We start from the raw sequence: 12,768 nt of genomic DNA on the forward strand, positions 1-12,768 counted from the left end.
CTTTGCCTGAGTTAACTAAACTAGCCAACTCTATGAAGACCTCTGCATGCCCCTTCTACATCTTACCCTCATCTTTGTTTAAAAGTGCTTCTCAGTCCATCGATCCCAGCGTGCTCTCCACAATTAATGCTTCTCTGGTTTATGGTCAGGTCCCTGCTTACTTTAAAAACGCTGTGGCCATCTCCAAGGTCCTCCACCACCTCCCTCACCCATGATGTCCCACAAGGTTCTGCACTGGGGCCTCTACTCATCTTCCTCTATCTGATTCCTCTTCAGCACATCCTGAGCTCTTTCAGAGGAATCTCCTACCATCTTTATGCAGATGACATCCCAGCTGTACATCTCCTTTAAGCCCCATGAGATGTCTAAGCTGCAGCTGTTACACACCTGCTTAGACTCTATCAAAACCTGGATGGCTGGGAGCTTTCTTCAGCTGAATGAAGATAAGACTGAGATCCTCATCTGTGCCCCAGACAAGCTGGTTCCCAAAGTCAGAGATCTTGGTCAGCTTGCTTCTCACACCAAACCCTCCGTCAGGAGTCTTAGTGTGACCTTTGACCCGGCTCTCACCCTGGATTCTCAAGTCCGTTCTCTTGTTCGCTCTTCCTTCTTTCATCTCAGGAACATTGCAAAGCTGAGTCCCATTTTGTCCTGCTCTGAACTTGAGACAGTTCTCCACACCTTCATCTTCTCACGCTTGGACTACTGCAACTCTTTTCACGTGTCTGAGCAGAACCTCCCTGAACCGTCTACAGGTGGTTCAGAATGCCTGTCAGCTCAGCTTCTAACCAGGACCTCCAAACACACCCACATCACCCCGCTTCTCCTCCAGTTTCAGTGGCTGCCAGTCAACTTCAGGGTTCATTTCAAGATCATGGTTCTGGTTTATAGGGCCTTACATGGACAAGCACCACCATACTTTGGTGCTCTTCTCAGACCCTACACCCCAGCAGGTACCTGAGGTCCAGTGACCAAAGCCTACTGTTAGTCCAGCTCAAGGCAAAAGACCAAAGGTGACAGATCATCTGCTGCTGTAGCCCCCAGACTCTGGACCTCTCTTCAAGTACATGGAAATGGTACAAATGGAATTCTGTTACCTGATTTGTTTACATGCAGTAAGTTTTGTGCTGACCACCATCAGAGGGCCTTGGGGATTTATGAGACTGAATTTGTGGAATAATTTTGGACAATAACCAAAATTGTTGTAATTCTAAAACAGTGGGTCTTACAGTGTTAATCAAGATTAAAACTTCTTTATAATAGAAAACCTACATTGTTTTGTTTTTGTCCACACAGAAAAACAAACAGCTGTCAAGAGAAGCTGGACCCCAGAAGAGTGTGCTGCAGTGGACAAACATTTGAGGAGATTTATCGTGAGGAGTCAAGTTCCTGGTAAAGAAGAGTGTCAGCGCTGTATTACTGCTGCACCTGAAGCTCTCAGAAACAGAGACTGGAAAGCTGGTAAATATTATGTTAAAAATCGCATTACAGCCCTGAGAAGAAAAGTAGTATGAAAGCACCTAATTGAACGGAGGTAAAAGCAAAACATTGGATGTCAAAATGTTTTGTCCTTTGTTGTGTTTGTTGTTACTTTTTGTTGTTTTTGTAAGGGTTTGCTCAGGTTTTATGGCTGTTCCGTTGTGTACAAATAAAAACATTTCACAGGTTTTTTTTGTATATTTTTTACACCTGTAATAACAAGGCATTTTGAATGCAGTCCAATGAAACGCATAATTTCAATGCCAATGTAACAAAAAATGTTGGGTTTGCATAGAACTTCAAACTGATATTGTTAAAACATTCAGTGGAGATTAGATTAATGATTTAATAATTAAAAAAATCACAAGCATATGGCATAAAATGTAATTAAATTGGTCATTTCAATTTTGTTATTAAACTGTCTTTGAAGCTGAATGTCTTGTAATCTGTCATCGCAGATAGAAATGTTCACACATATACATAATCACTTATTACAAAAAAATATTTTAGTCCAACATGAGGAAACTGGGAGTAATAATAAAGACTGGTATCAGCAGCTGCAGATAGTGACCGTGGGCCCCATTAACATATAAAAACTTGATATGTACGTGTGTATGTGAATGGACCTCACAAGTATGCAATGCTAGAAACGGTCCCCACAAGTGGCCAAATACCTTTTTGGTCAAAACTTTAGAAATGTGTTAAATTGAAGTGATATTAATGATTTAGATTTTTTTTTACATCTAACCTTGTTTTTAAAAGCGATGTAGGACCACTGGAAAGGGTGGATCCCATAAAGCATAGAAAAACCGGTGGGCCTCATAAGGGGCAAAAACCAGAATGTGTGTGTGTGTGTGTGTGTGTGTGTGTGTGTGTGTGTGCTTACAGCCTCTGATGATTCATCCATTATTTGAGGTGCTGCTGGACAGAGAGTTTTACACAATAGTTTTAGTTCTGGTCAAAAAGTGTCTGAGAGCTGCATGTAAATAACACATTTAAACACAAAGTTTAAGACTGAACATACGAAATCCAACGTGAACATCTCAAAGAGAGTATTAATGACATAGACAATGTGTCACTCTGAAGAGTTTGTGTGTATGTGTGTTTACAGCCTCTGATGATTCATCCATTATTTGAGATATAAAAAGTCCCACGAGGTTAGACTGATATAGTGTGCCAGTAAGGGCTGGTAAATGTAAGGGCTGCAGCGTCAGACTGATGTGGTTCTGCTCACTGGTGGTTCTGCTCACTGGTGAGGCTGCAGCGTCAGACTGATGTGGTTCTGCTCACTGGTGAGGCTGCAGCGTCAGACTGATGTGGTTCTGCTCACTGGTGAGGCTGGCCTTCTTTTTATTGCTTCTCTGCATTTGCAGTACAATTTAGATGACAAAAACTTTCTGTGTGTTGAATTTAGGTGAGGAACATATCAGACACTTCTTCAGCGCGGCTTGGTGCTTCATTCAGCTCCTCGTGGTTCATCATTTTTTCTTAGAGCTCGGCTTTTCACCATTCGGACAGATCTGAGCTTTTAAAGAGTTATACACAATAGGATTACACTCAGAAGGGAGGGGGGCTGTGGGAACCGATGGGCTATCACAAAAAGAAACTTCACACGCCATTACACACATTAGCCTATGACGTGGGGATCATGGACATCTGGACACGTTCAACAATACGCCATTGATGATGCGGCGTGGGGGGTCTAGGCCATCTGGACGATCAACAATACACCTGTCCATTTGATTAATGATAGGAAGGGGGGGGGAAGGTCAAGGGTCAAATGAACAATAGGACTGAAAGGTCAAAAAGGTCAAAGAACAATAGACCTGTCAAAAAGTTTGACGAAAGGTGTCTTATAATTCTCTCTTATGCCCTGCCTGTCCTGGTAGGCCATCAGGGCTGCCTATTTTAACCAGGCAGACCAGTGATCCCACATTCTGGCTGCAGTGAATCGGGTCCAATGGACCTTGTCTGATTTAACCATGAAATAGGCAGCGTCCAGGGCAGGAATAAACCTGTTGAGCTGGGAAAAATAAACATTCAGGTGTGTGAGCATGGCTTGCTCCTTGTCCTTCTGCGTTCTGTTATTAATGCCAAATGAGAGAATCAGCCTCTCTACCTGCTCCGTTTGTCCAGTTTTGAGAAACAGGCTGGTGACATGTCTCCACTTGGCTCCAGGACAACTGTCCACCTACATGTTGCTGCTGTTGCTTCCATTTGTAGCAGGTAGGTTTCCAACATTTGAATCCCCCAGGACCACATATTTTGCTTTCAGGTTAAGTGACCAGTCACATGATTTATAACAAGTGTTTGTGTGTCTGGTTGTGGCTAGGGTTGTCACGGTATGAAAATTTAACCTCACGGTTATTGTGACCAAAATTATCACGGTTTTCGGTATTATCGCGGTATTTTTTAAACGGTGTTGCATATGTTCAGAAAGCATTGATAGTCCTGTTCTACACAAACTGAAATAGTTCTGAAAAGGTTTAACAGTGTTTATTAAACCTAAAATAACACAAAGCCTTAGCAAAAGTGCAACTTTTCACAAGTAAAGGAACAAATAGCTTATTTTTCTGGAACATGTTACAGTAGTCAGTGCAGGTTTAAATGATACAAATCCAAACATTCAAAACATAAACAATATGTAAACAAATCAAAGAAACACCACTTGTTTTCGCATATACTTGTTTTCTTCATTATCAAAATGAAAATCTAAAACTCCAGTCCACACTTGACTTGAGCGCTGTACAAGTCAACCTTAAAAAATATGTATTTAAAATAAATATCCACTTTAAACAAATTACTAAAATAACTACTACACTATGTAATCAAATCCAAATGTTCAAGTATAAATGGCATTGAATAAGTAAACAAATCAATGACAAGGAACTAATTGTATTTCTCTTCATCATCAACAAATAAGATGCTTCATCCAGCAACAGGGTGTCCGTGACACGGTTTAAATGCTGGCAGAGGACGCTGCGGCTGCAGTATATAGTGACTCGTTGCATTCTCCTTCAACCAAAAGTCCTCACATCATGCATTTAAGCTAAAACGCTAATGTTATCTTACCTTGCACTGGCTGTGGAGACGTGGGTGATGGTCACGCAGATGTGCCATTAGATTCGAAGTGTTGCTGCCTTTTGCAGACACTTGTTTCCTGCACGTTCTGCAAACGGGATAGCCGTCTTCTATTAACTGTCCCTCAGCATTTTTCAGAAATCCCAAATATGCCCATACTTCCGATTTAGTCTTCTTTGAGGGCTGATGGATGTCCTGGGCGCTGCCGTCGCCTCCTTCGGCCATTATTTCAGCTTCAAAGTTTTGGTGCCGTTGCAAATTAAAAAGTGCGTGTGCGCGCAGCGGGAACTTCAGCTGAAGCGACGGTGGCTGGTAAGGGTCATCGCGCCGAAACCGCGGCCACGGTAAACCCACGGTAAACCCACCGAGATAATATAGTTTTTTAAAAACTGGACGGTTATTTTTATTGTCAACTTTTTTACCGGGGTTTACCGCTATACCGGTTACCGTGACAACCCTAGTTGTGGCATTTACCTGAGATGAAGTAATTCATCAGTCCCGGTGGCGGTGGTGAACAGTGGGGGAGTTGTTTGCTGGAAGGCCTTTGGGTGCTCATTTCCATACGGCGCCGGGGGGCGATCGGTGTGTCTCTCCGGAGTTTAGTGGCACCCGGCAGTGAGCGGCCAGAAGCAGCAACCGGTGAGTTTGTGAGTAGCTTTGCTTCATACTCCACTATGTCATCCACGGTGACCTGTTCCATTGCTGTGACGCCGCTGGGTAGGGTAGGTGGAGACTCTATCACTACTGAAGGTGAGGATCCTGTTGTCCTCTGGGTGTGAGTTTCCCACTGACTGGATGATCTCTGCTGTCTTTGGGGAAGAGCTGTCATCTGTGGAGTGCTGCATGCCTGAGGTGATGGTGATGGTGGTGTTGCTGAAAATAGAGGGAGGGAGAGAATGCTGTGCTCTTCCTCTTTGGATGCTGCGGGCGACCAGTCCGCCCTGGATGGTTCAGTCATAGTTGCTAGGAGAGGAGGCTAGAGGAGGAGATTGAAATCTCAAGGAATCCCTGGGAGTGTGGAGAGAGGATGCAGAAGAGGTGACAGAAAGTTCATCCCCACTCTGCTCCACGTGTTGTTGAGTGTGCAGAGGGGGTGTGGTCTGCGTGGAGGACCCAGAGTCTGCAGGCACTGCCGATGTCGGTTCACCAGGTCCAGAGTCTTCAGGTGAGGGAGTTGTTGGTTCTTGTAATCCATTTTTCTCATCTGTTATCAGGAAGATGTGCACCTCTTCAACCGATTCTGGTCTGAACCATCTCCCCAGATTCCTTCTGGCCCATTTGGTGGCTGTTTCTAATGGAGCCAGTAGGTTTCCCCCAAGGTCTTTCAGGGTGTGTTTTTCTGCCTCCATCTGATCTTGATAGTGCTGTCTGAGGATCAACATGGTGGTGTAGGCCCACCATCTGGCATTGCCATCTATTAGGGTGGAAGTTCTGGTTGACGGGGCAGCGGGTTTAATGATCGTGGACAGGTAGGCGGTTATATTCTGGATACTGGGTGGGTTATTGTCATTGTCAGACACGTTTTTCAGATGATGTACCGCTTTAAGAAGTCTATGCATAGTTCTGACCTTTATGGTGAAGTCTGGATCATCTGATCTTTGTGGTGCTTCTGAGCGGTTCCAGTTCTGTGCGCCTTGCTGCGTGTAGCTTCCCTGTGGAGGTCACCGAGTGCATGTCTGTTGTCGGTTCCAGCTTGGGGGTCCGCGACTCTGGTAGCATTTGTTGAAGCCCCTGCTGCGGCTTCTGGAGGGTTGAAATGGACACTGGGGATAAGGGAACGTACCTGGCGGCTGACACGTAGGACCTGCGTCTCTGGGGGTACTGCGACTACCAGCTGCGGTCCCGCTGATAGCGAGGCTGTCGGTGCTGGGGAGGGCGGCACAGCTGTAAACGTCCTCTTTTCTGTTGGTTCCACTGTACGTCCTGCCTCCGTCCCCCTTGATAACGGACCTGTGTCCAGCCTGACTCCTCCTCCATCTCGTCCGGTAGGAAATAGTCCCAAGTCATCCCGGCAGTATCTGATGGTAAAAAACAAGTGCTAAACTAGCTAACTGTGCAGCAACTATCTAGAAAAACAAGTAAATTTAAAAAAAAGAACCAAAAAACTGCAGCTTCAACTTTTGGCAACTGGCAACTTATTAAACAAAAGTAAAAGTTAACTGGAACAAAGAAAGGAACTATTTACAAAAAAAAAAAAAAAAAAAAAAAAACCAAACTCAAACACAACGTTTCGACTCCTAAATAAGTCTTCATCAGGCTAATAGCTTGTAAAAGCACGTCAAACCTGCTCTGTCATCAAAGCTGGGTCCACAGTGACTGTCAGGTTCTGCTTCTGACTGGTTCAGTCCAGTGCAAACCAGTTAACAAGCATTAATTGGCTATGGAGCACCTGTGCACATGTTCAATCAAATTGAGCCAATCCAGGGCGCTGTGGGAGTGGTGGGACCATATTTAGAGTTCCGGTCCATACTCCCCCTAGTGTCCAAAAGAGCACCTGGCACCTTTCACCACCAAGAAAATCTATTTACATCCATTTGCAACATGTTTTAGCCGTATAGGGAATATGCAATGTACATAACACTTTCCATTCATGTGTTATATGAAAACAGACCTTCTGTGATACATGATTTTTAAATCATGGACATACAACTCTCCACACTGGCTGAGTTCTGTCTGAATAACCCATTTCCCTGTTATATTTCTGATCCCTTATTGCCCTCTAGTGGGCAAAAATATGAACTACATATTATGTCTGTAGCTGAGTAGAAGATGGATTTCAGGTGTGACTTTTTAATCTGGACCATCCAAAACCTGTGTGGGACTTCTTTAAGAACTGTCAACATTAGGGTTGAGATTTGTTGGCTGGAAGAGGCAATTAGTGGTAAGATTTGAAGGAATTCAGTGTTTCCCCTAGGAATTTTTCCAGCGGTGGTGGTGGAGGGGGGGGTTGAAAATTATGACACTTCTCACTTCCATTTTGAGTGATAGCTCTTAAAGAAGCTTGAGTCATTAGAAGATTTTTTTAATCAGATTAAATGGTTCACTCGATTACAAAAATAATATTTGCCACAGCCCTGAAGTGCTGCCATCTTAGACAATTAGGAACTGTGCCTCAGTAGAAGTGCAGGTACTCAAATTATGATAATCACAATTGTATTACCTGGTATATATGCCCTGCATGGCTCTTGTGCCACACCAGTTCCACTGGGTCCAAGAGTCCCCCTCTTCTTTCTGACATTTCTGAGCCTCTCTTCCAAGAACCCTGTTGCTGGATAATAGTGGGTTTTGTCATCTTTCAAACCCTTGCAGCTTCTGGATAGCCAGATTTCCTGGGGGGAGAAATAGAACCCAATCACCCTTTGCAATGTTTCATATCCTTGCCCCTAAACCATACACCCAGTCTCGTTGTCCCACCCCATCAGCTTTGTAGAAACTTAAGGAGCGTGGCTTCAATCGCACTAAAAAAACAAGTTATGTCCAAGCTAAACAAAAGTCTGTGCCAGCGCAGACACGGCACCATACCCCCTTCAAATCGCCATTGTGTAATATTTTGTAAAAAGCACTCGATTGCACTACATTACTACCATGGTATGACCAATTATAAACAACCAAACACTCCCTGATGCTGTCTCAGAGTTGTGGCAAATTGCCAGTATTGTTTTATAAAATAGGCTTAAAACTCACATGCCCAGGCTCAGTACCGTCATTTAATGATGGAAATGTCTGCACCAATGGCACCGCCAGGGCCTCTAACATATGTCGCTGGCCTGTAAAAATAGAACATTGCATAACTTCAGATACAACATTTTATTGGTTTAAATTTAGACTTGGTTTACCTCTCCCCAAACTTTTCCATCATATGAGATGCCAGTATTTGAACAAGGGCAATCCTTTCCTGGATATGAACCCACTTTCATCCAGGCTTTTTGTGATGTCACGGCCACCTGGAACAGCAGCTAGTATCCCACGGGCATCCTGATAAAGATTACAAAATCTGTTGATTTAACTAACCAATTTAACTCAAGGTTTGGATGCGTCACACATAACAGATGAACATTTGCCAAGACCAACCATTTCTATAATTAAATATCAAAGGTTCCATATCATGAAAAATCTTCTTTCTGGAATTTTTTACTATGTGATAATGTCATTTCCTCCAATGCTTCTTTGAAAGGCCACCATATCGTAGTGGAGGACTTTGAGTGTCCCAAGGATCCTAGGAGCTATATTGTCTGGGGCACTTTGTGCCCTTGGTAGGGTCACCCATGACAAAATGGTCCTAGGTGAAGGGTGAGCCAAAGTGCAGTCCCGAAGACTCTTCATGGAAGTGAAATCAAAGAGCTAGAGTACTCACCCTGGAGGGTTACCAGGGTCCCACCCTGATACCAGGCCAGGGGTTGGAGTCCGTGAGCGAACGCCTGGTAGCCAGGTTTTTGCCCACGGTGTTCAGGATTAGAAAGAAGCAATATTATGATGAAATTTTAGATAAAAACAGAAACGATACTCGTAGGACGTGGAAAATATTAAATAATATAATTCAAAAAAGGATGACAACTTTGGAACGGCCAAACTACTTTCTAAATAGTTCAAATCATAAAGTAAATGATCTAATAAATATAGTGGAAGAATTTAACAAATTTTTTGTAAGCGTCTGCCCCTCATTAGCAAATGAGATAGCAGTCACACCTGATGCAGATACTTTTAATAATCTGGTAAAGAGTAATATCAACTCAATGTTTCTACATGAGATAAGTGAGACTGACGTTGTAAATACAGTAAGAAAATTTAAAAACAAAAAATCCACAGATGAAAATGAAATTGATATGGGAATTATAAAATAAGTTATATTCTCTATTGTGAGACCATTGACATGCTGGCCAGTAAATTAGAATATCATCAAAAGGTTGAAAATATTTCAGTAATTCCATTCAAAACGTGAAACTTGTACATTATATTCATGCAATGCACACAGACCAATGTATTTCCAATGTTCATTACATTTAAATTTGATATTCATAAGTGACAACTAATGAAAACTCCAAATTTGGTATCTCAAAAAATTAGAATATTCTGAAAAGGCTGAATATAGAAGACACCTGCTGCCACTCTAATCAGCTGATTTACTCAAAACACCTGCAAAGGCCTTTAAAAGGTCCCTCAGTCTTGTTTTGAAGGCACCACAATCATGGGGAAGACTTCTGACTTAACAGCTGTCCAAAAGACAATCATTGACACCTTGCACAAGGAGGGCAAGACACAAAAGGTGATTGCTAAAGAAGCTGGCTGTTCGCAGAGCTCTGTGTCCAAGCACATTAACAGACAGGCGAAGGGACGGAAAAAATGTGGTAGAAAAAAGTGTACAAGCTCTAGGGATAACCGCACCCTGCAGAGAATTGTGACGACAAACCCATTCAAAAATGTGGGGGAGATCCACAAAGAGTGGACTGCAGCTGGAGTCAGCGCTTCAAGAACCACCACGAGGAGACTCATGAAAGACATGGGATTCAGGTGTCGCATTCCGTGTGTCAAGCCACTCTTGAACAAGAAACAGCGCAAGAAGCGTCTCGCCTGGGCCAAGGACAAAAAGGACTGGACTGATGCTGAGTGGTCCAAAGTTATGTTTTCTGATGAAAGCAAGTTCTGCATTTCCTTTGGAAATCAAGGACCCAGAGTCTGGAGGAAGAGCGGAGAAGCACAGAATCCACGTTGCATGAGGTCCAGTGTAAAGTTTCCACCGTCAGTGATGGTGTGGGGTGCCATGTCATCTGCCGGTGTTGGCCCACTCTGTTTCCTGAGGTCCAGGGTCAATGCAGCCGTCTACCAGGAAGTTTTAGAGCACTTCATGCTTCCTGCTGCTGACCAACTTTATGGGGATGCAGACTTCACCTTTCAACAGGACTTGGCACCTGCACACAGTGCCAAAACCACCAGCACCTGGTTCAAGGACCATGGTATCCCTGTCCTTGATTGGCCAGCAAACTCGCCTGACCTTAACCCCATAGAAAATCTATGGGGTATTGTGAAGCGGAGGATGCAATACGCTAGACCCAACAATGCAGAGGAGCTGAAGACGACTATCAGAGCAACCTGGGCTCTCATAACACCTGAGCAGTGCCACAGACTGATCGAGTCCATGCCACGCCGCATTACTGCAGTTATTGAGGCAAAAGGAGCCCCGACTAAGTATTGAGTGCTATACATGCACATTCTTTTCATGTTCATTCTTTTCAGTTGGCCAACATTAGAGAAACAAACATTTTTTCATTGGCCTTTAGAATATTCTAATTTTCTGAGATACCAGATTTGATGTTTTCATTGGTTGTCACCTATAAATATCAAAATTAAACGTAATAAACATCGGAAATACATTGGTCTGTGTGCATTGCATGAATATAATGTACAAGTTTCACGTTTTGAATGGAATTACTGAAATATTTTCAACCTTTCTAATTTACTGGCCAGCACCTGTATATATATAAGCTATCACTACATAAAGGTCATTTTCCTAAAACTATGAAGATAACAAAAGTGATCCCAGTATTTAAAACTGGAAATAAGCATTCTATGGAAAACTATAGACCAATAGCAATTATTCCACAATTTTCAAAAATACTCGAGAAATTATTTGTGAACCAGCTAGACGTATATATTACTAAAAATAAATTATTAAGTGACAGTCAATATGGATTTAGAAAAAACAGAACCACTACCTATGCGATAATGCAGATGGTAGAAGAAATAGCCCAAGCAAGTGAAAGTGAAGAACTCTATTAGCATATTTGTTGATTTAAAGAAGGCTTTTGACACCATTGACCACAGGAGATTATTGAAAAAGATGGAAAATTATGGACTACGAGGTATAGCAAAGTCCTGGATAGAGAGTTACTTAAAAGACAGACAACAGTATGTAAAAATTAAAGATATAAAATCTGGATTTAGAGAAATAAGTTGTGGAGTTCCACAAGGGTCAGTAATAGGTCCTATATTATTTACTTTATATATAAATGACATATGTAACGTGACAGATTTTTTCAAATTTATAATGTTTGCAGATGATACAAATTTAGTTTGTTCAGGTAAAGATATAAAAGAACTTTTAAAGAAGGCCGAAAAAGAGTTAAATATCCTCTAATCTTGGTTTGATGTAAATAAACTATCACTGAATATAAAAACGACTAAATTTATGATTTTTGGAAATAAGAAGGTAAAAAATGGGGACTTTAAATTAACAATTTCAGATACTGAAATTGAAAGAGTGTCTGAAATAAAATTTCTTGGTGTTGTGATTGACTCTAACTTACCCTGGAAGCATCATTTAAATTATATAAAAGGAAAAATTGCCAAATCTTTGGGTCTATTATATAAGCTGAAGGACATACTAAACCATAAGGCCTTACGTCTAATATACTGTTCACTAATACAACCATACATGGCATATTGTATAGGAATATGGGGTTCAACTTTTAAAACATATATACATGAAATAAAAACTATACAAAAGAAATCTATTTGAGTTACAAACAAGAGCAATTATTATGCTCATACTGACCCGTTGTTTTTAAAATCACAGATTATGAAATTATAAGATCTATATTATTATAAAATAATGCAACTTATGTTTAGAGTAAAATTAACGGCTCTGCCAAAAAATATACTAATGTTTTTTGCAAAGAGGGAAAGTAAATAGGATTTAGGAGGTGTATGTATGTTTGTTCTACAAAAAGCCAAAAAGGGCATGAAAAGGAGATGTATCTCTGTAATAGGAGTAAAATTTTGGAATGAGGCTAAAATAGAATTTAAATGAGCAACTTCTCTTTCAGTTCTTAAAAAACTTATCAGTAAAAATATTTTTGAAGAGTATTAATTTGATGTTGATGGATGGATTTGTGTTTTACTTTTATTTGGGTTGTTGGCTCATTACGGGAAATTGAAAAATTGTTTTGTAAGTAGGTTAGGCAATTATATAAACTATTGCTTCTGCCTAAACCTATTCAGTCATGAGATACCAAATAGACACCATATACAAATGAAAGCATATGTTAGTGAGAAATGGTATTTGTATCTATTTGTATGACATGTTATTGTACATTATCTTAAAATGACTGACTGAATAAATTGATCATTCATTCATTCATTCATTCATTCATTCGGCCGGGCCCAGCTTGAACCAGATAAATGGGCTCATCCACCTGTGGACCCACCACCTGC

General features: G+C 41.5%; 1 protein-coding gene across 1 annotated transcript; it reads left to right on the plus strand.

Moving 5' to 3' along the window:
• The first annotated feature begins 91 nt into the window (after nucleotides 1-91).
• Nucleotides 92-1,914, plus strand: LOC139070654 (uncharacterized). Its single transcript, XM_070553310.1, has 2 exons — nucleotides 92-1,076; nucleotides 1,297-1,914. The coding sequence occupies exon 1, from the start codon at nucleotides 317-319 to the stop codon at nucleotides 959-961; it is 645 nt and encodes a 214-aa protein (XP_070409411.1). The 5' UTR covers nucleotides 92-316; the 3' UTR covers nucleotides 962-1,076; nucleotides 1,297-1,914.
• Nucleotides 1,915-12,768: the final 10,854 nt, after the last annotated feature.

Source organism: Nothobranchius furzeri, chromosome 7, assembly GCF_043380555.1.
Source record: "Nothobranchius furzeri strain GRZ-AD chromosome 7, NfurGRZ-RIMD1, whole genome shotgun sequence".
Classification (NCBI taxonomy): Eukaryota; Metazoa; Chordata; class Actinopteri; order Cyprinodontiformes; family Nothobranchiidae; genus Nothobranchius; species Nothobranchius furzeri.